The 25,185-nt window shown below is 41.4% G+C and overlaps 10 protein-coding genes across 10 annotated transcripts; 4 read left to right on the top strand and 6 right to left on the bottom strand.

The window, feature by feature from the left end:
• Positions 1 to 169: 169 nt before the first annotated feature.
• On the top strand, positions 170 to 1,063 carry EAE97_006533 (uncharacterized protein; the record flags this gene model as incomplete). Its single annotated transcript, XM_038877046.1, has 3 exons — positions 170 to 217; positions 340 to 495; positions 587 to 1,063. The coding sequence occupies 3 exons, from the start codon at positions 170 to 172 to the stop codon at positions 1,061 to 1,063; spliced, it is 681 nt and encodes a 226-aa protein (XP_038731978.1).
• A 2,041-nt stretch (positions 1,064 to 3,104) lies between these two features.
• Positions 3,105 to 5,684, top strand: EAE97_006532 (uncharacterized protein; the record flags this gene model as incomplete). The annotated part of the gene is made up of 7 exons (XM_038877045.1): positions 3,105 to 3,179; positions 3,250 to 3,332; positions 3,399 to 4,162; positions 4,214 to 4,358; positions 4,438 to 4,599; positions 4,651 to 5,312; positions 5,368 to 5,684. 7 exons carry the CDS (start codon positions 3,105 to 3,107, stop codon positions 5,682 to 5,684), a joined length of 2,208 nt encoding a protein of 735 aa, XP_038731977.1.
• A 317-nt stretch (positions 5,685 to 6,001) lies between these two features.
• EAE97_006531 (uncharacterized protein) lies at positions 6,002 to 6,669 on the bottom strand (the record flags this gene model as incomplete). Its single annotated transcript, XM_038877044.1, has 2 exons — positions 6,002 to 6,362; positions 6,554 to 6,669. 2 exons carry the CDS (start codon positions 6,667 to 6,669, stop codon positions 6,002 to 6,004), a joined length of 477 nt encoding a protein of 158 aa, XP_038731976.1.
• A 2,404-nt stretch (positions 6,670 to 9,073) lies between these two features.
• EAE97_006530 (uncharacterized protein) lies at positions 9,074 to 9,358 on the bottom strand (the record flags this gene model as incomplete). The annotated part of the gene is made up of 2 exons (XM_038877043.1): positions 9,074 to 9,107; positions 9,171 to 9,358. 2 exons carry the CDS (start codon positions 9,356 to 9,358, stop codon positions 9,074 to 9,076), a joined length of 222 nt encoding a protein of 73 aa, XP_038731975.1.
• Positions 9,359 to 12,154: 2,796 nt separating this feature from the next.
• Positions 12,155 to 12,460, bottom strand: EAE97_006529 (uncharacterized protein; the record flags this gene model as incomplete). Its single annotated transcript, XM_038877042.1, has 1 exon — positions 12,155 to 12,460. The coding sequence occupies one exon, from the start codon at positions 12,458 to 12,460 to the stop codon at positions 12,155 to 12,157; it is 306 nt and encodes a 101-aa protein (XP_038731974.1).
• A 1,008-nt stretch (positions 12,461 to 13,468) lies between these two features.
• Positions 13,469 to 14,254, bottom strand: EAE97_006528 (uncharacterized protein; the record flags this gene model as incomplete). Its single annotated transcript, XM_038877041.1, has 1 exon — positions 13,469 to 14,254. The coding sequence occupies one exon, from the start codon at positions 14,252 to 14,254 to the stop codon at positions 13,469 to 13,471; it is 786 nt and encodes a 261-aa protein (XP_038731973.1).
• Positions 14,255 to 16,220: 1,966 nt separating this feature from the next.
• On the top strand, positions 16,221 to 16,481 carry EAE97_006527 (uncharacterized protein; the record flags this gene model as incomplete). Its single annotated transcript, XM_038877040.1, has 1 exon — positions 16,221 to 16,481. The coding sequence occupies one exon, from the start codon at positions 16,221 to 16,223 to the stop codon at positions 16,479 to 16,481; it is 261 nt and encodes an 86-aa protein (XP_038731972.1).
• A 531-nt stretch (positions 16,482 to 17,012) lies between these two features.
• Positions 17,013 to 18,046, bottom strand: EAE97_006526 (uncharacterized protein; the record flags this gene model as incomplete). The annotated part of the gene is made up of 2 exons (XM_038877039.1): positions 17,013 to 17,773; positions 17,860 to 18,046. 2 exons carry the CDS (start codon positions 18,044 to 18,046, stop codon positions 17,013 to 17,015), a joined length of 948 nt encoding a protein of 315 aa, XP_038731971.1.
• A 1,141-nt stretch (positions 18,047 to 19,187) lies between these two features.
• On the top strand, positions 19,188 to 20,451 carry EAE97_006525 (uncharacterized protein; the record flags this gene model as incomplete). Its single annotated transcript, XM_038877038.1, has 2 exons — positions 19,188 to 19,253; positions 19,384 to 20,451. The coding sequence occupies 2 exons, from the start codon at positions 19,188 to 19,190 to the stop codon at positions 20,449 to 20,451; spliced, it is 1,134 nt and encodes a 377-aa protein (XP_038731970.1).
• A 2,749-nt stretch (positions 20,452 to 23,200) lies between these two features.
• Positions 23,201 to 24,616, bottom strand: EAE97_006524 (uncharacterized protein; the record flags this gene model as incomplete). Its single annotated transcript, XM_038877037.1, has 1 exon — positions 23,201 to 24,616. The coding sequence occupies one exon, from the start codon at positions 24,614 to 24,616 to the stop codon at positions 23,201 to 23,203; it is 1,416 nt and encodes a 471-aa protein (XP_038731969.1).
• Between the last annotated feature and the right edge of the window lie 569 nt (positions 24,617 to 25,185).

The following is a 25,185-nucleotide window of genomic DNA, read 5'->3' as shown; positions in this document are numbered from 1 at the left end:
TTAACCTTTTACAAGCATTTTGAGGGAATGGATATAAAGGAAAGGGTGAAGGAAAAAAGAACATCACCAATGTCAAGAAGCACAAAGTAATTCTTTGTATTACCATCCTTCAATCCTCGAGTCATACATCTTCTGAAGAACCGTTGAAAAGAAAAGATACTCGTTCAATATGATGTTATCTCCTGAACATGAGGAGGAGCTTAGGAAGCTGAAAGAGGTGAGTCTTTTTACTTATCCTTACTCTTACTCGTGTATGAGAGAGAGATGGTGACATTGTCATGTATCTCTCATTACATGCGTACATCTTAAGTATGCATGAGGCTTATCATTTCACAATAGCTTCAAGCCTTGTATGCAGAACATGCGGCCATTAAAGATCAACAAATTCGACAAGGTGGAAGTCCCAGACCAGACAGTCGAGATTCTGCTTCTTCCGATTCCATGTTTCTTCCAGGCTTGTATGCTCCAAGTGGTTTCGATGTATTACAAATTCTGGTACGTTTTCCACGCCAACTTCGAAGCAGCTTGAGTGCTCTCGTTTGGTTGAATTTCTCTTGAAAGTACATGCGTTTTTAACATGACTCAGTTTCAAATCCAACGTCGTCCAAATCCAACATATCCCCTGGGAAATATCGATAGTGGTGTAGCTCTCGTCCTATGCGATTCCTCCCGTCCTCACTGTCCAATCGTCTACTGCAGTGAACCTTTTCAACGCCTCACAGGCTATTCTCAATCCGAGATCATTGGCAAAAACTGCAGATTTCTACAACAACCTTACAATCCAAACACTTTTGATTACCTCGGCACTGCACCAACAATGAAGGGAATACAAAATCCAAAGAATGATCCTAACGCCATGGCGAAATTGACCATCCGAACTGCTCTCGAACGTGGCTTGGAATCACAGGTTGCTCTTATTAATTATCGAAAGAATGGAGAGCAATTTTTGAATGTTTTGACGACGGTACCACTTAAATTTACGACGATGGACGGAGAGGAAAAGGATTATATTGTGGGATTTCAAGCTCAAGCCCCACCAATGTTCAGACACCGTTCGGCTTGAGTTTGTGCAGGTCGATTTTAATGGGTCGCTTCCCCTTTGACGATTCAACGATCCTCTCGCATGATATTCACGTGGCGATTATTTTATGGTGGTGTGGAGTTGTGCTTTTTTTTTTCCCTTTGCTTTTTATGAATATATGGAATTGGATGATACCCCTCGAATTTCCTAGATGGGATTTGAGCATTATTAGATGGTCATTCAGCAATCGGTACACGGAGTCTGGGAATTGCTAGGTTTGGCAGATATACATATGGAATGGGATGGGATAGCATGGTGTTGGTGGTTTGTTTGTGTGAGTTTACTCATTGAGCATATCATTCATTGAGAAGAAGAATGAGAAGATATATAGTAAGAGAGGTTAGCTAGGAGAGAGATCGCCTACAGGGATGTTCAGGATGATCCAGTATCTAATCCGAAATAACAAAATAATAGCAACAAAAGTTTGAAGTTTTGTTGGGGGTTTGGGAAGTGTGGATATGATGTGATGCGATGTGAATTTGTTAATGTTTGTGTATGTATGTATATGTGTATGTGTGTCTGTCTCATTGATACTTCTTCGTCTTCAAATCATCCGACTAGGAAGAAACAATTCTTTGCGGGTGGGGGTAGGTGTTTGGATTAGATTAATCCTTACTTTTGAGTTTGAGTTGGTCCATCGATTTCGATTTAGTTATTGGGAATAGGGTTTTATGGAACGGGTAGGATTTCTGATTTACTGACTTATTGACTTATTGACTTATTGACTTACTTGTTTACTTGTTTACTTACTCACTCGGTGATATTAAGTATTAATTTGATTTGTTGTAGTGTGGTGTGATATATATGAGTGATGTAATGCAAGTGATATAGATGATATAGGTGAGATAGGTGAGATAGGTAGTGTTACTCAGAGGGGTTTAGAGGGGTCTAGAGGTTTAGGGGTTTATGAAAAATGGGGTTTGTGTATTGTGTATTGTGTCTTGGAGGGGATGGAGTGAGGGGGGGAGTGAGGGGAGTGATAGGAGGAGTGAGGGGAAGGGAGTAAAGTTGTAGGGTATGATGGAGAGGGAATGATAGAGAGGGAGGAGGACAGGCTTTGTTGGTGGATAGGTAATTACACTTAGGGAGGTTAGGGAGGGATAGAGAGGGGGTTATGAGAGGGAGGAATGAGAGAGAGGAGAGAGAGAGGAGGAGAGAGAGAGAGAGAGAAGGAGAGAGAGGAGAGAGAGAGAGGAGAGAGAGGAGAGCAGAGAGAGAGCGAGAGAGAGAGAGGAAGAGAGGAGAGAGAGGCGGTGGAGATTGAATAGCTGGTTTCTGGATTGGGGGCTATTGTTGAAGGGGACGGGCCATGATGAACAGAGTAATAAAGAACATAAAATACCTAGGTGGGAAAGGATTGAACGGGGATTCCTAGGGAATGGGATAGAATGGATAGGATAGGATAAGATGGGAAAAAATATACCTATCTAGGTAGGTAGGTAGATTGATATCGGAATAAGATTCAGGATACCTTTGAATGTGCTGTGAATAGGTAGGTAGTTGTGGATATCTAGATAGCTGTGAAGATCTGGAATAATACTTAGGTAGTATTTGGTTGTGATGGGATGGAGAAGGGGATAGTATGAACAAGGAGAAAGAGTGAGAAAGGAAAGGAAAGGGCTTTTATTAGAGGGAGTGAGTTGATGATATCTAGGTAGGTTAATTGAGATGAGTGAAATGAGTGAAATAATTATCCCGATTTTTGTCTTGATATTGTAGAATGTACCGTTTTTTTTTTGTAAGAAGTTTCGGGGTCATCAGATAGACCAATTTGACTTACGGAGGTACCTAGGTATATGGAATAAGTATATTCTACCGCCTTCGCCAGCCGGGATCATTTGTATGGGCAGCATGATTTCATTGATGGCAAAACAAAAGCGGTGTAATGTAACTTATTCCATACTTTCGTACACTATGACAAGAAAAAAGATTCAACCTTCAACTGTTTATTCAATTCAATTAAAGAAGAATAGAGGGTGAAGTACAATTGATACTGTCAGCTACTTTCTCATCCTATGTAGCTATGAATCTTGAGTTACACCGCAAAGAAAAACGTATCGGAGTAGCATGTGAGGAGTGTCGAAAGAGAAAACGAAAGGTAGGCTAGGGCAGAATTCCCATATATACCTAGCTATAAATCCCGCGGAGCATTCGCTGAAATTTCCTAGTGTGATGGCCTACGCCCATCATGCACTCTCTGTAATGTATCTCAGAAGGATTGTCAATATGCAGGAACTGTTGAAACACGCAAGTGAGTGATGCTGCACTCAGTATCATCACGTGCTGATCAGTATGAACTGATTGTATATGTATCAAGACGCAAGCAATGGGATGCAGAGTACGTGGCTGTTTTGGAAGAGCAGAACTCTACACTTCGTGCACAGGTGGCACAGCTGCAGGCAGGCCAAGCTTCATGTTTAGTGTCGTCCGAAAATCCTTCCAGTACTTTGTCGTTGGCGAACACGACGGAAGCTTCAAGCTTATCATCTCATCGACCCAATGTCTTGGATGGGGAGCAAAGGAATACGGCTCGTACAGAACTCCCGTTGTCTTCTTCGGCTATTAATGATATTGCCACACTAGTGTGGAGACTTGATCTTGGTGACAAGGGAGAGCCGATGTTCAGTGGACCATCTGGTAATTTCTGTATTCCTTCCTCCGCCGATGCAGTGGTTGCCAGATCTGAAGCGCGTAAAAGGTCACAGGTTCTCAACAACATGATGCCCATCCACGATGCCTGTTACAATCTGAGCTTGAAAATGAATCTCATGAATTTGTTTTTAACTCAGCTCAATCCTGTGCATCAATTTATTCCTTCTTCTTATAAACTATATCCCGAACTCTATCCTTTTGATGAGCCGGCGCTGGATCTTTTGTACGGGTCTGTTTTTGCGGCCGGAGCTCTTTTTTCGACGGTTCAGGAAGAGAGGAATTCTGGGAAGGAATTCGAAGAATGTATGGATATGAATTCGGTCAAGGCTTGTCGTGAACAACCGTCTCTTCCGGTGGTTCAAGCACTAAGTATCATTGCATGGAGGGAATTGAGTCAGGAACATGATAGTTGTGCCTCTCTATATATCTGTAAGATTTCATGTCAAAATCTGTATAATCTTGCTAAATGGTGTTCTTTAGCTATGGCCGGTGGTCTTGCTATGGGTCTTGGTCTCCATGCGATTGGTCTAGGTGCTCTTTCCAAGTCTGACACTTCTAAAAGACTTTTGGAACAAGAGCAGGAAAATCGACTCGGGACATTCTGGTCATTGTTCTTTATCGATCGGTAAGATTTCATTCATCTCAAATGGCCCATGACAACATTTCCACAGACACTCGATATTAATGCTTTTTCATTTTTATAGAATAGCCGCCACTATGCTTGGCATCAGTTGTGTGGTTCCATGGCGTCGTGTGCAGGTACCGATTCTACACTCTCTATTGGGCGCAGAGGCCTCACATGATGAGCTTGCCTTCAGCTATAATTGTGGACTTTGGCAATTGCACGACCAATTCATGGACCAAATGTAACACATGCCCCCCACACAGGGAGCAAATTTATACTAACATAGAAGCAGATATTCCTTCGAGTTTAAAGCCTTGGAGCTTCCCCAAAGAAGTCGTTTACTACTCTTGGCACGAGCAGAACTTCTAGCATTTAAACGAGCCATGCCATCCTGGCTGCTAATTCCCACCTCCACAGCCGCATCTATACCACCACGTTCCGCCCTCTTCCTCCAAATGTCTTACCAAATGTCTCTTCTAATGATTCATCGCCCTTATCTCGGCGATCCACCTGCAAGTGACTCATTTTCACTTGCCTTTGCGACGATATCATCTGCTGCAACTCGCATGACGCAATATATCCACCTACTTCGTAAACACTATCTAGCAGAATCCACATGCACACTCCCATCTTTGGGCAATATTAAGCAGAGTAAACCTACCGCGGCACTTCCATTCATCGTTCATCATATCCTCACAGCATCTATCATGCATCTTCTCTTCAGTACCTCGCGCACATCAACTCAAATATCCCTCACGCGCCGCAGACTCCAGATTTGCATGGAGACTCTAACGGCTCTACAGGATCAGTGGCCAGTGGCTAGCAAAGCGATTGCACAGATTCAAGAGTTGGCTGTGCAGTGGAATGTCGTTGATGCGGTTGCCGCTCAAGTGGAGCTTCGTTGGCGAGGTATCCCAGCCAAACCCAGTATCGACGCTGGCAAACTCGACATATGTTCAACAAGCTGATATAAGCAATTCGATTCAACATAGTTCAAATACTACTCAAGGCTCTACAATCAATCTATCAGAAATATTTGATACTAATACAATCCCAACTCCAAAAGTTCTCGCCGATAGTCGCGACGATATCTGTGATCCTCACACCTTTCTTCAACACGCGGCTGACCCACTCCAAGAATTTGATCCAGATGTCTGTACCGCAGCATTCTCGGTAGAAGATGGAGATGAATCGTGGATGGGCCAACTTGATTTCATGCTGAACGACGATGCCAACTCAAGTTCTTTGTGGAGAGATTCTTCTCAGTTTCCTGGTATTCTTAGTCCTGCTCGTGATTTTGATCTTGGAGGACAGGGTGGTTTTTGATGTCCCGGATTTGCGGATGGATCATTCGGCTTAGATGCGTCAGGAAGCTTATTATGGTTGGGTAATTTAATTTGATAGTGGTAGAGAGATCCTCGCGAAAGAGATTATGTGGGATAGTTCATTAGATCTTTTCATATTATGGGTTTAGTGGCCAAGAAAAATCGTGGATACAATTTTGATTTTTGTTATGGATGGGGTTTATTGAATTATATAGTATCATATCGTGTATTATAATATGAAACCAGTGATAACAAAAACTGGATCTAGAATTCTTGCTTGAATTCTAAACTCCATTCATTACACGCAAGCCCAACACATCATCCCTCCCCCTTTTCCTTCCCCTCACCTCTTCCCCCCTCCCTCGCCTCCCTCGCCCTCTCCGCCCCCTCCCCATCCAACGCCACCACCTCAATCTCAACCTTCATCTCCTGATCCCCCAACCTCTCTACTCCCACGCACGTCCAGATAGGCGCATGGTGCGGCATCCACTTTTTGAAGTTCCGCGTCATGGCCGCGAGCGCGTCGTCGCTCATATCCACGTGGTACGAATTCACCCGGAAGACTTGGCTCCAGCCGAGACCACCGGCGTGCTGGAGGTTGAGCTGTACGTTGGAAAAGGCTTGGTCGATTTGCTGGGTAAGGGTGGGGGGTAGAGGTTGCTGTGGGGATCCCAGCCGCCTGGTGGGGAGGGGGTTAGTGTGTGTGCTTGGGGAAATGAGATGGGGAGGGGTGGGAGGGGGAATTGAATCTGGAGATTGGATTTGGGATTTGGGATTTGGGATTTGAATCTACATGACTGGAGAGGGAATTCATGTGTATGTATATGTGTAAGTGTACGTAGTACTCTGCTTTTGAGAAAATTCAACAACGCACCTTGGCCCGCGCACTCAATACGATCGCCTACTCGAACGGCTTGGCTGTAACCATGCTGCTTGAGTTTTTCTTCGCCCGCTGTGGGATATGCATAGTATTGTAGTCCGGACATGGTGTTGAGAGGGGTGTGAATGTGGATGTGAATGTGGAAAGTCTGGATTTGAGTTGAGTGGATGGGAGTAGATGTGGATGTGGATGTGGATGTGGATGTGGATGGGCGATGGGAGATGTAATGTAATGTATTGTAATGTAATTAGAATGATAGATGTGAGGGAATGAATTTTGAAGGAAACTTTCTGGTTTGAGTTATGGTTATGGTTTTTTGGGGGGAGTAAGAGGATTTAGATGAGGATGAGGACGAGGGTGAGAAGGTTTATATAAGTATACATGTAGATATAATTACTTCACTTTAAAGTGGAACTTGAATCATCGATCGTGCTTATACTTTCCTGGTAGAAAGAAAGTGGAATTATTAATTCCGCATGCTTGGTAAGATTGATGGATGGATTTATTTAGTAGGTAAGTAAGTAAGTTAGGAAGTAAGTAAATAAGTAATAATCTACTCTGTGAGTAAAAATATATACACATGTAATAAAATAGACGCAATGTCCAATCATGAGGTGCGGTATGTTACCTACCTGGTCGTCAAACTCTATCGCGGCGGAATTGTAATGCCCCCGCTAAGGTGGATGTTGATTTCTCGCACGTGCTTGGTGAGGGGGTTGTGTTTCGGGTACCTACCTCGCTAGGTAGGTACGGCATTTATTGACTTGAGTGATAGAAGAAAACATTTGGGCTTGAAGACGTTTTATTTTTATGGTGGCAGAGAAGGATGTGGGAATACGTTTGTTTGATTACCGGGCTGGTGTAACTTACATTGAGGTAGGTGTTGATTTAAAGTTTTCGATACGCTCGCTTAGACGAAAATTATGATTGATCTTCTTCGGCTGTTTGTTGTGATTCTGGTTATTCTCTCATTTGGTGATTTTTGGGGGGGGGGAGAGGGGAGGGTCCAAAATTATACAAGATAGGAATAGGATACTTTTTATCGATACGGGTAGGTTAGATCCTCTGAAATAACTCAAGTAGATATTCTGAAATTCATTAATGAGGATAGAGTTTCTTCTTTTGAACTCTTCCTCTTATTAAGTGATAGGCTATCTATAGAGGCTTCTGAAAGTGAGGATCATAGTAATATGATATTTCTTCGTACATCAAATGCCCCGATCATAATGTTACTCACTCACCTGTTGCTGATAATACTAGATAGTTACATGATCAGAAAGGAACATTTATTCGTGTCACTCGTGAATCAAAAGTCATGAATGAATTCGAAATTTCGAATTCGATATATTTTCTCTCGGTAAATTATGATTAGATAGAGAGGTTAGATCTGATAGATTGCGAATCTTGGATTACTATCGTTAATGTATGGAAGGTATGTACGTATATGGGCTTCCAAAACTGACTCGGAATTTCCTTGCGGTATCAGTACTCGGATAATCTGAAACTAACATGTGTGTGTATGCGTGTGTGTGTGTGTATGTGGTCGAGAAGAACTTCGGATAGCGAAGATATTAGGAAGGTTTATTTTCGGAATGTTATCTTGTTGATTAAATTCACAACCAACTAAACGAACCGGGTGAGCAAGCGGAAGCGGTAGGCCACTTTATTATTATCTATACCCTGACAAATCCATTTATTATAGATTCATTATCAATACAATACAACTGTGCTATGCGTGTTCTCATAGCCAGAACTACGTGCTACTCGAATACACGCTACCGCTATGTCCTGATGCTAAGTACTTTCGGTTGAAGATTCGAAGCCTGTACTCTATTTCTATTGTACGAAGAGGATGATATACATTCAAATCATATCGGAACTAGAATTTTGATGCCCATCATTTTTCTTGATACTCTTCCCTTATTTTAGTCTCCCTAAATCACTCATATGTACGATAGTGTGATGGATGTCACTTCTACACATTCTCACAACATTTGCCTTGGAGAAGAAAACATGATTACGGCATGAGTTCTGAGACAACTATTCCTACATCTGTTTTCGAGATTTATTTTATACGTGAATTCTAAAATATACTTGATCAACTTCAATTCATTGGACGTACTAGAATTTGCCAAATTTGAGGTGGACAGTAAGCGTGTGAAGCTTTATTGAAAGGTGCTCAAATAGACTATTGTCTCTCATAAAAACATTACGATTGTGAAAGCCAAAAGCTATAGATACCGCAGGCAACTCCTTCCGAAAAGCCATTAATTTCCCAAAACACAAAGTCATCCCTGAACCCTCCAAAACAGTCGCTGTGAACCCCTCCACTCGGTACCCGATATCTAGAACCTGACTACTCAAGACGACTGCTGAAACCCCCTAATCACTATTGAAATTGACATCCTTTCGTCTGCAAATCCTAGACCGTATATTCGTAACATCGAATCTTATAGTGTAAAATCGAAAACAGTCGGACATCACGATAAAAAGCTCTTCCCAAAACCACCCTAGAGGAATTGATCCGCAACTCTATTCTCAAGTCTATGTACTCATTAGTTTGACGTTATCATCACCCTTGCAGGTATCAATAAATATAAAACTTACTGCGTCAATCTAGCTTTAAGAGCTGAGTTTTTCTCCTTCAACTTGATGATTTTCTTTTGCGCCTCCTCAAGATCTGCTCGGAGCTTCTTCTTCTCGCCGTTATCGTTGAATATTGCGAGCATCCTATGGATGATATCGATGAAGAACCAATTTTCCAAGAGTTTACCTAGTTCTTGGCCGAAGGACATGGTGGGTAGATGATGTTGTGGTGATGTGTTACGTGACGGAAATCGAAATCAGGAAGAGAGAATGAAATTGTAGACGGATGATAGAAAGTTGTTATGGCGAAGATAATTTTGGGTTGGAATCGTAAAGAGTGATGGCTTTTAAGCAGTTAAAAACTCGGTTGATTAATATTGTTCTTAATGATATGGCAACGTGGCTTTAGAGATTGAGTCACGAGAGTGAATATTTTGGACACAATTTTCAGATGCTTTTTGTTAAGACATTGCAGATATTCATTAAGTTGTTGATACTTTCACATAGCCGTATTTCAATAACAAGCTTTCGCTTTAGATTGTTTCATTTGCTTAGATATGTGGTGCGACAATCTGGATGCTAATAGTACCTATCGAGAATCGAAAATCACAAGTCAAGAGATTATTTTCTTCAGCTTTTCCTGTTTCGATTTCTTTTTCTTTTGCTACATCTCTTCCCCTTCTTCTTCTTTTTCCATTTCACTCTTCTCTTTTCTCTCTACTTTCCCCTCTATCGAAAAAAGAAAAATTTAGTAATTTTCTTCCTTCTAACGCCGTGTATTCTACTACTGCCTTTGACTTCTTCACTTCTTGGAGATTTTGAAATCTAGATTTTAATCCGCTTGACCATTGATACTAGTAGTCATGTAATAGTAACAGTTTTCCTCGATTGTATCACATCTTGAACTATTATAGACTTCATATCGAGTCAACTAACTATTCAATGTATTATAAATCGGATATTGTATATTAAAGAACTAACAGAGTGAAGGTATCAAAGCACTGTAGAGATCGAATAGTTTCAATTGATATTATAAACTATGAAGAGAGAAGAGCTAAGCTTCGAAAAGAATCTGACGTCATGCCTCTTCAGCTTTAATCCCAAATACGTGCTACGTGCGTGTGCACCCCTGACAGTAAAACATTTTTGTTGTTGTCGATGAATGCCCAGGTCTTCTTGACCCCTAAGATAAAGGTTCCTAAAAACCTCATAAAACTTCAAAATCCTTATCCGCCCCACTAACATCTGCTTTACGCTTTCCTAAGCTTCTTTCCGAAAGGTTCTTGAGGAGAGTATTCAAAAGTTCCCGGTTTCTGAGTTTCATCTCCGCAAGATCATCTTTATATCGATCTCTAATAGCAGTTAGCACGTAAACCTCTAGGAGTTTGCCATCGTTATTCATCAAGAATTCGATATCTTACCTTTCCGCACATATTCCCTCAAAATTGTACTTCGCTAATTGGAGAGCTTGTTCCGACTCCTCTTTCTTGAGATTCATAGCATGCTGTAACTTCTTTTCTTTCATTTCGAGGTAGCCACCTAAGATGTTCCCTGAGACAACATGTAGAAAATAGATGGCTTCATAAGCTAAAAGTGCTGCGATGATGTACAGAATGGTGTTCATTTTGATGGAGTATGTTGTAAAAGGTGACGTGAGGGTAGTAGAGCTTATAATTTGCCTGGAAGGAAATTGTTTCTGTTGCGATCTGTGATTGTTGAAGATTGATAATGGCGGAGAGAGATAGAGAGAACTTATTGAATGGTTTTTTAGAACCCTTTTTAGTCATGAGCGAGAAGTTCTTTTATATTCTACTTGTACTGCTGCTGAATTCCTGACTACTCGCTTGTTTAGTGATTGCCGAAGACCGTACTGCTTATGCCGTAGAGGCCGTATACTTGGTGAGGGCTAGTTGGCAGTAATTTATAGATGATTAAGCTTTGTTTTAGTTTGGTATTCAATCAAGAGAGCGAAATTACCTAGCTGTACTATAATAACTTTGAAAGATTCTCAGTCACTATCGAACAGTGGTGACATGTACCAACGATGGATATTTAACATTTGCAAGGATCAAGTACGTAGCACAAAAGCTGGAGATATGCAACATATCTTTTTGAGGGGCACTAATGATTACTTGTCCTCATGGGACCAGTCTAGTTTCCGAAAAAAGAGCACGTTTGATTCATCTAGCTTCTAGTGGCATGGATTAGTAACGAGCATTTCATACTTACTAGGATAAATCTTTTCGTGACCATACCAGAGATGTGCAACATTATTAATCTCCAAGACTTCTTATTGTCATTCGTTCATAGAACACTAGTCCACCACGCCCGAGACACAGAACCATCCCATAAGGAGTATCAACTAATGGGGACTATTCCATACTTACCAAGATAGAGCATGTAATTCAAATACTAAAGATGTGCAACACAAACCTTTGGGGGGCTTTGATTGGCAGTTTTTATGCGAGATTTGTTTAGTGTCGCGCGACGGATGAGATAGTCGTACGCTAAGGAGAAACTTTATACTGATGACATCGAGAGCTTGAAAGTACATAGACTTGATCCGAGTTGAATTCAAAGTGTATTATATCATGGTGTCCACTCATAGATACAGTGAAGCCAGCTCAGACCATGGAAACTCTTCATATTCTTCCTCTCCATATGAAATTCTATAAGAAATCTAGTACATAGGTTCTAATGGCTCTTTTTCTTCAGGTCGTGAGATTATTATATCTTATATCGAAAGCTATCCAGCAAGCGCACAATAGTCGTAGAACAGTTCGGAGAAAGGGTATTTGATAATGAAATTCCTTCATTCGCCAGGCACATGTATATTTTGAGTCAATTCCCTGCCATTTAAGTTAATATTTGGCTCCGTATTTTTCTCGAAGAAAGAAATGACCTTACTCATCAAGCTACTTAAACATTTTTTTAAGATACCTAGACTTTGAGAATGGATCCATAGACTTATTACTATTCAAGTGCTCATAGTCTTCCTCTCCCGCCTAAAAAGCCTCTTCCCAAGCAGTTAATTGTGCAGGCGGACCAAGCGCTTTGGGATTTTCCCGATAGAACTTCTTCAACAAGTATGGCGAGGTCTTGAAGTCGGAGATGGGATACCATTCTGGATCTTCTTCACGATAGCCAACCCAAGACGCTCGAACGTATAGACTCTTCCATTTCTTTTTGACTTCGAGAATTTCTTTAACCTCCCATTCTTTGTTTTTGTCGCCTTTGGTTGTTGCTCGTGCTTTGGTGGATTGGCTGCGGGCTTCCGCTGTGGAAGTATCGGCGGCTTTGGATCGCACCATTGCGATAAGAGTGAGTATGGGAGATGGAAACTGGATTTTTGCGAGTACAATCAAAAAGATAGCTGAAGATGGGTGGCGTTGTGTGGAGGCAGGTAATTAATTAATCACAAGTGGTTGAGAAGAGGATGGTAGTTTCCCGAATAATTTGCGGATGAAAGCAGAGAGATAATTATTTGTCGATGTCGTGAATATTATTATGAGGAAGGCTACATTGTAGCCTCACTAGTGCCTCCTCGCTAGTAAGATAAAGGCGAACTATCACTTGAACTTCGTAATATAGACTTGTGCGGTGTGTAGGAATTGTAAAGCAGTAAATATCCTTCTCGGGTTGTTCTTACAAATGGATATATGGCTAAAGTTTTGTAAGGGAGCAGATCAGATGAGAGTATGACAAATTATGGTGATCACATGGAAATGGGCCAAGCTGTTAGATCTTCATACAGGATACAATTCGAAACGAAAAAAGAAGTAACAAGATACAGGACTGGACTAGTTATCTAATTGTAGAATACATTAGATGGCCGTTGTGAATGTTACTAAAGATGATTTGTAAACCCTTTGAGAGAATGTGGAGAAGAACTAGGCCATACAACCCATGGTTTAGAATTGATATGGAATTATACAAGAGCTGCATGCAGGTTCGATGAATGATTGGTATGAGTGATATCATAGTAAGATCTTGTGTCATCGGAACCATGCCAGTGATATCATGTATCTTGGTAGTATTACGTCCCAGTGCTCTGGAAATGTTGAAGTTTTAAGAATGAGCATCTAACGAAAGCTCCTGAATTCAGATCATAGCTTCAAAGATCTCGTAGACACTCTCGTTTCAGGATAGGAAGACAATTGCAGGGAATTTGAGCACGTTCTAAACAGCCTGATTAATATGTCACAAATGGGGGAAAGTCAAACATACACATAGGAGAGTTCTTGAAAAGGTCTCGCATAGAATTTTGATAATCTAGATTTGTGGTATCTGGAACTGAGTGACATCGTATGAACCCCTGCTTAACCTTTGACAGCCGAAACAGGTCGAATCTCACGAATTGAAGGCGAGTTGGTGATAAATTCAGGTGTCAAATGTCGACTAATTTCCTGAGTCAAAAGGTGTCTCTGTTCATCCTTATTATCTCCGTTCCCTTTCAGTTCAAAGACCGACCTATTGCTGTCTAAAATAAAAGCACGTGATGTTAAGCTCGCACACTCCCATCGCGACTGCACATGCAAATCATCATCAACAGGAAGTAAGCTCCGTGGCTTTTTGATAATAATATACAGTGCTTCGATTCTATAATGATCAGAGAATCCGTTGGATGTTGCCATGACGGAGTAAGCTTCAAGTCCCGATTTTGTCACAGCTAAACGCTTAACTTCATTGAATATTCCAGGAGTTAGATTAATTATGTCTTCCTCAGAAGATCGATTATGAGGTTCCATGAAAAAGTTGTACCCCTCAGTAGCAGGTAAATAAAGTATATCCCTAACGGGGTTGAAAGGAAGAGATAAGCGTGGGAAAAGTGGATCTCCGCATATTTCGATACCATGACTGCGTGCCCAAATGAGGCTGATACTTCGAGCCTCATGGCTCACAAATAAGAGAGGTGTCTGAACGTGGATATTGTCAAGAAGATCGTGGCGAAATTCCAAGTCCCTGTTCAGATCTTCAGTGCTGAAGTGTTCACTGACTCCGTCGCAGTAACCTGGGTCAGATTCGGTGAAAATTCGGGGTTGCCAACACCCCTTTTGTAGAAGTAGAGCGCTGGAGGAAATTCGGAGGGAAGAAATTCTTGCCATATTTGAATGCGTAATTCAGGAGCGAGGCTGGAGAAGAGGGGAAATGTGGAAGGTGAGGTTGTTGTTGCTGTCATGGTTGTTAGGTATCGCGATTCTTTGATGGGCGCTGGTGTAAGTGAAGTGAAAGTTTTTGGGAGTCTCTATGAAATTAATGGAATGAGAGATACAAAGTCTTGCTGAGTCTCGAATATCTTAGACGCTGTTGATTTTTTGCGATTGCGTTTGGCCCCAGTTTCGAAGCTCGGTTTGCTGCGTAATGTGGCGCGATTTTAGTGAGTAGATAGTTCCCCTTATACGGTTATTGTAAAGAGTTTCTGTTGAAGGGTGGGATCACAATAGATATCGCAGATTGAATATCAGGAAACTAGTCTTCATAATGATCTTGTGTTGATTTGTTGAAGAACTTGAATGATGTTGAACGTTGTTTGACTTGGACCTTCTTAAGACGCCTTGGTCGGGTAAGAAAAACAGCGCTAACCCTAACTAAGCTCTAGCTTTATATGCAGCGGCTTTAACTGCTTTGAATACAACCTGCCTTCGGTGAGATTACTTTACATAGCATTGCAGCAACCGAAACTTCTAAAGAAAGAAGAAAATTGGCTTCCTTTTCCTCTTCCGTTTATTAATATTCTATATTCATAGGGCGTCCGCTAGTACCAAATAAAACTTATTTGGGATGCTTGTGTCACTGAAGAACAACAACCACAGTCAAATGAGAAGGATTGTAGATCTAACTGGAAATTCACTAAATAAGTACTCAAAAACAGAGGATGTTCCCGATTAGTGTTTGTACCTACCTAGTATATGGATATCATATTTTCTCAATTCACAAATTCGAGGTAATCTTTAGTCAAGTGAATAAAGGTCCATGCTAGTGAAGGAGAAGCAATAGATTAGCAGCCATATTTTACGCGTGAAGTTAGGGGAGAAGGCACCGAAAAACTCTGCAGAGACGGAGAAATCAAGGTGCTGCAAGCTGCATTGATTTCTTCGAGAATTTTTAGAAACCTCTGTACCAGTTTCAACTGCTGTGATGCCAGATTGTATCATTGTCTAGATTCATACACGTTTCATCCAAGGAGATACTTTTACCAAGTCTCAGCAAAATTGAATGGTATTATGAGGTGCAAATAATGTCCGTATCCTATTCTGTTGGAAAAGTTCCCTGCTAAGCTTTAAGCCATCAGAAGTCGAGGGATTTGAAGGAATGGAATAATGGGGACTTCTCATGATAATTGTTTAGACGAGGGATTGCAATAAAAGTTTTACCGAGCATGCTGTGAAGTGAGAATCTCGTTCGAGGAGGGGTGTTGACTTCATCCTCTCCTCCCACAGTGTGACGCTGTCATCCAGTATTCTTTCCACAACAAGCTATTGGGGATCGCCCTATGATATGAACTAGTACCGTATAAGAGATATCCTGGAACAACCGTAGTTGCACCCTCATTCGAACTACGAGGGAGAATATGCTCTACAGTATGTTTATGCAAATTACGGTCAACAGCTATCTCATCTCAAGATGGCTTTCTTAGCCAAAATCCACCGTAAAATGTTTATAGAATACCTTGCCTAGTTACGCTCGGAATTTGTGTATCAGAAGATCGCCTTCAAGACAACTTTCTTTACCTTCTTTGGTTTCATAGACTGGCGTGAACAGCGCGCTCTTATGAATCAATACACGCCGTACATGATGTGTGCAAATACACAGGATCTAGATGAGGATATAAGTGTCTTGCACCACCCACCGCAAAAAGATTCTTCTAATCTTTTACAGGAACATCATTGAACCAAAGTACATTACTGAAGCTCATTGACAACATACCAACCACTTCAATAGATCTTCGAACAACTCTAAAACCAACCACTGTTCGTAATCCATCGTCCATCAAACTACCTTTCAGAACCACTCATCCACAAGATACAGATCTCCAAGCTCTTCATCCTCTTTGCAACCGAAGCCTTAACCATGCGTATAAACTACAGCGCCAAGTACGTAAACGGCACAGTTGCAACTTATACATCCAAGAACGCTGGAAGAATCACCGACGCAGTCGGGGACAAGATCTTTGCCAATATACAAACATGGTCTGCTGGTAAATATACCGCTACTAGGAGAGAAGAACATAGTGTGATCACGGTCAAAAATGTACTTCCGGCGATGAATAAAGGGATAGGTAGTGATCAAGTTAAGGAGATGCAGAGCATTGTTAACAAGAACATCAAGTAGAGGAACCGAGTGATGAGCCCCTTGCGTGGTAGGATGGTGTTTGGAGATTCATACTGATAAATCCCTCTGAAATCTCGCTTGCATTGTAATAGTCTTAGGGGTGTTTTGTGCTCATCCTTCCACCCCACACCATCGAAGCAGTTCCATACTTCAACTGCGGGTCTGGTATTCAAAAACTCTTCCTGTATGGAGGGATATCCTTTGCATCTGAAAAAACGGAATCCTCCTACGTAAAATATTTACTCCCCATTGAGAAATTATGGGAGCCGTACTTATGGACATCTATCTGCGAAATGGCCTGATGTCCTGGATCAATGTGTTCACGCATCTTTTCATATCTTAGCAGTAGATCAAGATTGAACACGATAAATAGTACGAAAGAAGGAGGTCAGGCGAGAAGTGCGATAGATACAAAAGAAAGTAGTCTATGTACAAATGAAATAACAAAATAAAATTGAACCATTGCATAACCAATCCCGTAGAGTGACCGTTGTGAGACCATATGCTCATTTTTTCTAACAGTTATCGCTATCATTTCGTCAGAGATTCCATCTCAGTGACTGATAATCTTTCCCCCTTTACAACACGAGCCCTCTTGATGAATTTCCCCGGATGAATTATAAGGAATATCAAAACCACCAGGAACATTGGCGTAGCATCAAATACATAAAGTAACGCTTCTATATCTCCAATTTTCTTGGAACGGTGTCCGGAATAAGTGAGAGTTCCATCATCGTTTCTTGTAGCAAATGTAAAGCCTCCGCCGGTTGCCTGCTGTCCATACTCAATCGCACGCATCAAGTTTCGAATAATGAGTAGTACGCTGACTGCGTATAAAGCTCGAAAGTACTTCTTCCACCCCCTTTCGAGTTCCGGATAACGAAGGCTACTCGGATGAGTTTCTTGACTTTTTTCGAAACGGGCACCGATACGCCAGGCCATATAAAGAAAGAAGAAGAATGCTATAATTTGGAATATGAGACCGCCGAGAATGACTTTGTTTCCAACGGATATGACTGTTGCGTCGCCAGAAGCTTGGACTCCTGCTCCCAGAAATTGACTAAAAAAACAAAGTACGTCGATCAGAACGTAAATCTTGGTCAACCATCGTGGACTAATCATCGAATGTTCTTCTGCTCCTAGGGCTACGGTAAGTCGCGCGAGTGTCATATAGACCGAAGCTGCAAGAAAGGTAGGCGCGCCTAGAATAAGGATCATTTGCAGGATCCAAGGACCAATATCACTGATGTTGTCGTGGCATTTACTCCGTCCATAGTACCCAAAAGTCTCGCCTGTGGCTATTAGCTTATTGAATAGAAACATCTAGCGGTGTGTAAAAACACTCATATTGTCTGTGTTTCTGGAGTCCATTACTTACATATTCCACCTAGGATAAAACTTATAAAATACCATGACCGCAGTGGAAACATGTTGATTATATGTGCCAAAGTGAGTAATGCGAAAAGAGCCGTGAATCCGTAGGCAGCGGGTTCGGATGGGTTGTAAGTGAAATACACGCCTCCAGTGATGTTTCCCTCTGGAGACTGGATGAGTGTAATATCCATGATGCGTTATTGTTTAAGTTCCTTTTGTCGAAAATAGGCCAGAATTGATTAATAGAAGATAGTAGATGTGGTGATAATGGAATAAGATGTATGGAATTGGAAAAATGGTAACCTTAAGCAAGGTGGAAGTCAAAAAGAATGAAAAATTATAAGGTGTTAGAGCCGAGATTAGTATCTTGCTATTAAATATCAACTTGCATTGGTGACGGCCCTTACTTACCATTGTGGTCAGCTTATACGCAGTACGAGAGTTGGTGATCCACTTGTACACTGACATCTGGACCGGATACTCTAGCCCTACCAATATGATGCCAGATAGCAATTCAGGGGTCATGACTAGCAAGAATGATTTCCTGAAATGATGACCAGCACGGAGACCTAATCGGCTTCTATTTTAGGACCTTTTGCTCTTCTTGGCTCATCGGCAATTTGCAAGCGACAGATTGACGATTTGTAGAGTACTTTATCATGCATGGGGTGGACCAAATTGAGACGATTCGAAGTGGAATGCTGTGACAACTGTCACTAAACAGAAGTCGGAGGTGAGAAATTTCAAGCTACACCAAACATACAACATACAGAGATTGCCTGCTCGGCCACCCCTTCTCGAGGAAAGGAATTTTCTGAAGTTGATTCAAACTGTCTAACCCGAATCGACCAAGTCAGTAGTGGCTAATCCATATTAGGAAGTCATGTACGAGTACGCTCGCAGATGCACAGACCCTAATAGACGCCAAACTCGCTTACTGGCCAAGAGATTCTGCATAGCGCCAGATGTGGGGCGGCAAGCTGTAACCGTATTTCCCCGTATGACATTTCCGAAAGCAGTCATATATACGTGTGTTCGCTCCAAGATTCGACACAAGCTTATCAAACAAACTGGAAGAGTAAAACAGAACACAGAAAGGAAGAAAAGCCACATTAGCTTCAACATTTCAAATCCTCCATTGATCGTATCCAAGACCCAAATAGTATTTGATATACGAAAGGCAAAATCCACTGTCTCTGTTGTACTGTATTCCACATATCGACGACTTCTCTGGGCATCTCTCTATTGGTTGGATTGCCTGTGACCAAGGCCTAGTCGCGTATACACCTTTCTCAAAGTCTGAGGTACAACCGCACAATTCAATCAGGTCCGATGATCCGAAGACCTCACAAGAAGTCGCGCAATGGATGTCATGGTTGCAAAAAGAGGCGAATCAAGGTATGTTTATATATTCTTTGACCATCTACTGTCCCGTTTTAGATACCTTTGAAATTTGAACACGGATTCAAGCATGTCGATTTTATCCACTCTACGTCAATCGCTAACATTATTTTGCTTCTCCTCGAAGTGTGACGAGGAAAAGCCCCGCTGCCAGAGATGTGTCTCACGTGATATCACATGTCATTACCCACGATTACCATCTCTTGTCTGGGTTGGTGATCCATCTACGTCAGAAACAAACAGTACAGCATCAAATGACAATAACCCTTCACCTCCAGCTTACAGCTCAACTCCTCAAAATGAGGAAGCTTTGGCTTCGGACACGAAAACCCCATCCCTCAATCTCGAAAACGTAGATCTGATAATCCACTGGTTCACGAAAACCGTGTACACAGTGAATCCACCCAATAATGTCCACGCTATCAAACAATCACAAACTCTCATCTTGAATGAAGCAATGGAACATCATTTTCTTCTCCATGGACTCCTTGCTCTATCAGCTCTTCACTACGCAGAATCCCATCCAGACCCTCAGAAATATATCGAGATCGCCACGGCACATCACACCCGGGGGCTTACTCTTTACCACTCCATCCTCTCAAATATGAACAAAGGGAATGATGTTGCCAGTATTGCTTTCTCGAGTATTACTGCTATGTTTGCTTTTGGTCTCGCCAAGCCCGACGCAAAGAAAGAGGCTTCAGTGGGATTGATTGACGACATGGTTCAAGCAATTTCTTTATCTAAAGGTTGGCAGATTGTTATGCATGTGCGACGGGGGCTAGAGTCGCCTTCCCCTCAGAGAGAACAGGTCACTCTGTCACCGGATGCAGAAGCTGCTTTTGATCGACTATATGCTTTGAGCCAAGGGCAAAACGAAACACTCTATACAACAGCAATCACTTCTCTAAAATCCGTTTTCAAGAAGACGGAAGAAGGACAAACTGATAACCCGCATCTATCCGGCGAATGGGGAGGCGGGTTGCAAGAAGAATTCTTGAAAATGATCAGGGCTAGAGATGCTCTTGCTCTGGTGATTGTGGCATTTTCTTGTATGATTATCGGAAAGGTTCCACAGGTATGGTGGCTTAATGGTTGGAGTAAGGGGCTTTTTGAGGTTATTTGGAGGGAAGTTGGACACGATTACCACGAGGTTTTGGAATGGCCGAGGAGGATTGTTGGGTTTGAACTGTAATGCGAATATATTAGAATCGCGGATTATGGCGTTGAGAACTATTGGAAAATCGGGATATTATTTCAATATTCAAGGACAGTAAACGAATCTAACGGTCGCAAGAATTCACAATCGGCCTTGATAACATACAATAATACATTTAATATAAATAGGAGAACACCTTCAATATAAACGGCCATATATATTGCAACGGTGTCAAAATACCCACATTTGTTTCCAGAAACTCCCAACAATTTTTCGGCTCCAGTCGGGGCTCAAACAGCTAGCTATGGAGACCCCTTCTCCACTCTAATAATCTTGTTTGATCTGCCGGCCTCTTCTAAGAACAATTTCGAATCGCTATAAATGCATTGGAGAATTGAAAGGAATCTAAAATAGTTTGAATTCAAATTATGCCCTTGTATTCTAAATCTGTTCCACCACTTAAAATTGAGACGCTAAAGAAAGTAAAGCGTGGGCTCTCAATAATACCATCGATAGTGAATGATAAAGCTTGTGAGGTACTAACCCGAGTTGGAGCTCGCGTGTGAGTTACGGGCAGGATCCAGTTGGATGAAGATTAGTTGGTGAATAGGCAACGACTTTCATTCATTGATTGACAATACAGTAGAACTTGGCTATACCGGACTGGGATATACCGGAAACTTGGATATACCGTATTTTTTTCTTCATTTTTCTGAAATTTGTATATGAATACTGGATTTTTAACCAAAACCGAAATACCGAACTAATTTTTCGTAAATCTGGTATCAATTTTGGTAATAGGTTTAGCTTAATAAGCTTTTTTTTTTGTATAAATAAACTTGATTTGTTGATATCACATAATATTTTTCAAAAAATATCAGGGTTTGGAATTAAAATTGGATATAAATATTGATAACAACATTTGAACCATCAATTTTTATATTAGAGTTTTGTTTATACCGGATTTGATTGGTCAAACATTTTATTCTGGTATAACCAAGTTCTACTGTAGTACTATAATATTTTTTATGAATCGCGAAGCTCGAAGAATTTTATCAAACCACCGCTGTCGTTAGCGATTACAAATAGATTCTCATAGCCGAGCACAATACATGTAGCTTTGAAAACAGCGAGGTAAAGTTCGGGACAGATTCTAGGCGTGATATCTCTACAAAGATAGCTTACTGACGAGCTGTAAAAATTGGCTGAGTCAAAACAGTGTACTTCAAGTTCTTTATATCATCTGATCATTATGAAGAGACGACAATGTTAATGACAATAAGATTTCTGGAAAAACAGCCACCTGAGCCTGGACAATGAAAACAAAAATCTAAGCCCCGAAATATCTTCGGAATCCCAACTGATATCTCCCGGCAGCATAATCACTTATCAATTTCCACACCCACGACGCTATTGTATATTACACGAGGAAGGAAGCAAAAACTTCCTGGAATTTCATCTTCAAAATGTATAGAAAATATATAATAAGATAATATGCTTTTGTGCCATGTTTATATAGCCCGCTTCTAATAACTTTCCGGATTTTCTGGAAGTGGAGCATACAAACCCTACAACTTGAACCTACTCTCCTCCAATTTCTCCGCCCTTTTCAAAAAATACCCATAAACACTTATAAACTCCATTACACACCCAATCTACTCATGATCGATCATCAACATCGGCGAGACACGTGATCGATGTATGATGTAAGAGAATATTGTGCCACAATCAAGAATCAGCAGCGGGAAGAGGGTGAGAAAATGGGATATCATTTGCATATAGCGTGCACCAAGTGACTGTCTCTGATGGGGACGAGGACGGATACAATGAGTTTTTCAATGACAACATAGATTGCTAGCGGTAAAAATGCTACTATGGGATGAATACCTTAGTCATACCAGGAATAAAGCAACAGCCGAGCATAACGGCAGTTAAGCGAACAACAGCAATACTAAGATACGTACTACTCTCAATCTTATCAGGCTTTCATGATTTGTCACTTCGTTTCTCACGGGAAAGACCTAACTGCTGACCGGAAGCCACTCAACAACGGCAATGGTTCCAAAAAATATTGATACACCCATCAATCTCAATTTTCAACTCCTTTCTCTCGCTAATTTCCATAACGCTTGACTCAAAATTGGGAGTTCAATAATCCCCCGAGGTCCCACTATCGACATCGACATCGTCGTCACCCACCTCTCTCCACAACAAAACAAAAACAAAAGAAACATACAACAGTGGGGATTCGCTGGTGGTCACCCACCCAACTACTAATCCACCGATCTGAAGCTTGTGAATGGCAGAGCGGACGGGATGCCCAATTCTCTTCAGTCTATGGTCGTATGTGCCGTAATGCGGTTGAAAAGAACTTATGTACTAAAGAACATGCGGCAGCCCAGACATATAGCTTAAGGAAACATCAGACGATTCAAACATACATCAGGCGGTCTTATTTCAGTAGGACAGGCACTCAAGTATAATTCAACATTCAAAAACTTTCGAATAATGGCATCCAAACACTTTGAACTTTTACCCGTTTATCAAGCTTAAAATCAAAACAAATCTCATTCTTTCAATTTAGTAAAGTCAATCTGATCGTTTTAGTCTATTTCATCTTTTTGTCCTCTTTGGCCACTGTGCTTTGATTTCTAGTCTCCCGCCACTGAGATTACAGCGTTGCTTATGTATTATATCGCTACTGAGGATACAATATTACTTACATGTATGAATCACATCTCTCCTCTTACCCCAGTAAGAGATTATTGACTTCATCGCTATTCTCCTATCCATGGCGCCGGGATGTCGCCCCCGATCCACCAGTGCGTGAGGAAGATGGAACAACTTGAGGATCTGGTTTCTTACTCGATTTCTTTGCTTCTGCTCTCTTTCCAACACTCTGGAGTGGTTCAGCTCTTCTTAGTGAATGTCCTGGCGGATGCGCTTTTACTTTGTCACTGCTGTCTACCTTCTTTGCTGGCGGTTGTGATTCTACTTTCTTATTACTATCTCCTTGTTGTTGTCCATGACTCTCAGTTCTTGTTTGCCAACTTCCACGATCACTATTACGTGGTTTCAATGAATTTTCTTTCAGTTCTTTTCGAAGAGTATCACGTAATTTTCCGCTTTCTTTATTCTTTTCTGCAGAACCTGACGAAGATTCGGGGTTGCTTCTACGAGTCTTAGCGTATACAATTCCATACTCTTTAATTTTGGACAGGGAATCGGATTTGTAAATCGGATTGTCATCTCTTCTGAATTTGCGATCCACCATCATCTTACTGAAATGTAGAATGCAGCCAGCGCTGTCTGTTGGTTGCCAGGGGTTCTCGGGATTTTGCAAGTCGCCTGCATAAGAGAAGTCGCGTGCAAAAAAGAAATCGCTGAAATTACGCGTATCGGCATTTTCTAACCTTTTTCTCTGTACACAAAACTCCTCATACATAATCTTGCACCTTCGATCAAGCTTTTCCCCTCTGAAGTGACTATCGCAATTGAAGAGGAAGTTGCCGATGCTATTACAGCGTCCTATAACCTTGGCAATTGTGTCCGTAACTTTTCTGCGAAACTTCATGTCTCTCCATTTGTCGTCGAACTGATATTTGTTCCTTTCCAGCTCTTCGATTTGACTTTCCTCCAAAAATGCGAGGTTGACCAGCCCTGGGTAAAAAACCATGAATTTTGGTCGCAAACGTGACAAGAACTGCTCACTTTCAAATACTGAGGTATTTTCGCCCCATAGAATCTTGTCAGGACAAACATCGACAGTAACCCAGGCGCGATATGTCAGCCCTGTGGAATCTTTCCATTCTTTTTTCTCCACACAGTGCTTAAATTTGTTGTGGATCATATCTAAAGCGCCACTCACCGTGGGCCATCGCGTCCCAAACTTATTCATAAGTCTCTCTTCGATGTTTGTGAAGGGATTGTCTATCTTAGGATCGTATGGCCAATCAGACGGATCTGTATCAGTTCTCATCTGCTCCGTAAGATATCGCTGAGTTTTCAATCCTCGTTGTACATAATATTCGAGGGTGAGTAAAGTATTGTCAAACTCCATACGACTTGTCCGGAATTTCTCGTTTAGGGAACATACGATGTCGGTTTGCCCAAGCGAGGTGAAGATTTGTAAGACCCTGGAAACATCCATATTCACGATACACTTCTCAACTTGTGGAGATATTTTGTCCAAGTTCATCATGCTGCGTTGGTTCTTTATTGCTCGTATTAAAAGTGGTGCCTAATGGTGTATTCGGTTTCTATTCAACGTTCTCGCACGTCTTAATCGTATCTCTTAATGTGGGAAGTTGTTGAATGGAAAATATATGATTTGATAAACTAATTGTTATACTCAGTGTACTACTTATACTTATACCTACCACCAATATCGGTCTACAGATCTGGCAGAATCGCAGCAATACTCACTGTTGCCTATAGATCCAGAAGATTGCTTTACGGCCGTGTGCTAGTATGGCCTCCGCTACGACATGCTTCTCTCCAATCGAGAGCTCCATTTTTCAACAATCTCTTCTTGTACGCTCAAATCATTCGAAGACTCAATTAGGCTACGCAAGAATTAACTTTACTCACGAGTAATCTACAGAAAATGAGTTCTGTAAGTTATCGACAAGATCTACTACCTACTCTGCAGAATAATTCATGTATAATAGTAGTATAATACCAGTATAAATTTAAGCTATGATTATCAACATGCCTTGAGATTACTTCCAGATTATCTGGTTAGACTTTCCAATTATCTGCTCTGTAGGC

This window comes from Botrytis byssoidea (assembly GCF_014898295.1).
Source record: "Botrytis byssoidea strain MUCL 94 chromosome Unknown BBYS_012, whole genome shotgun sequence".
In the NCBI taxonomy this organism is placed as follows: Eukaryota; Fungi; Ascomycota; class Leotiomycetes; order Helotiales; family Sclerotiniaceae; genus Botrytis; species Botrytis byssoidea.
The sequence above is the reverse complement of the archived record's forward strand: the minus strand, read 5'-3'. Positions and strand labels throughout refer to the sequence as shown.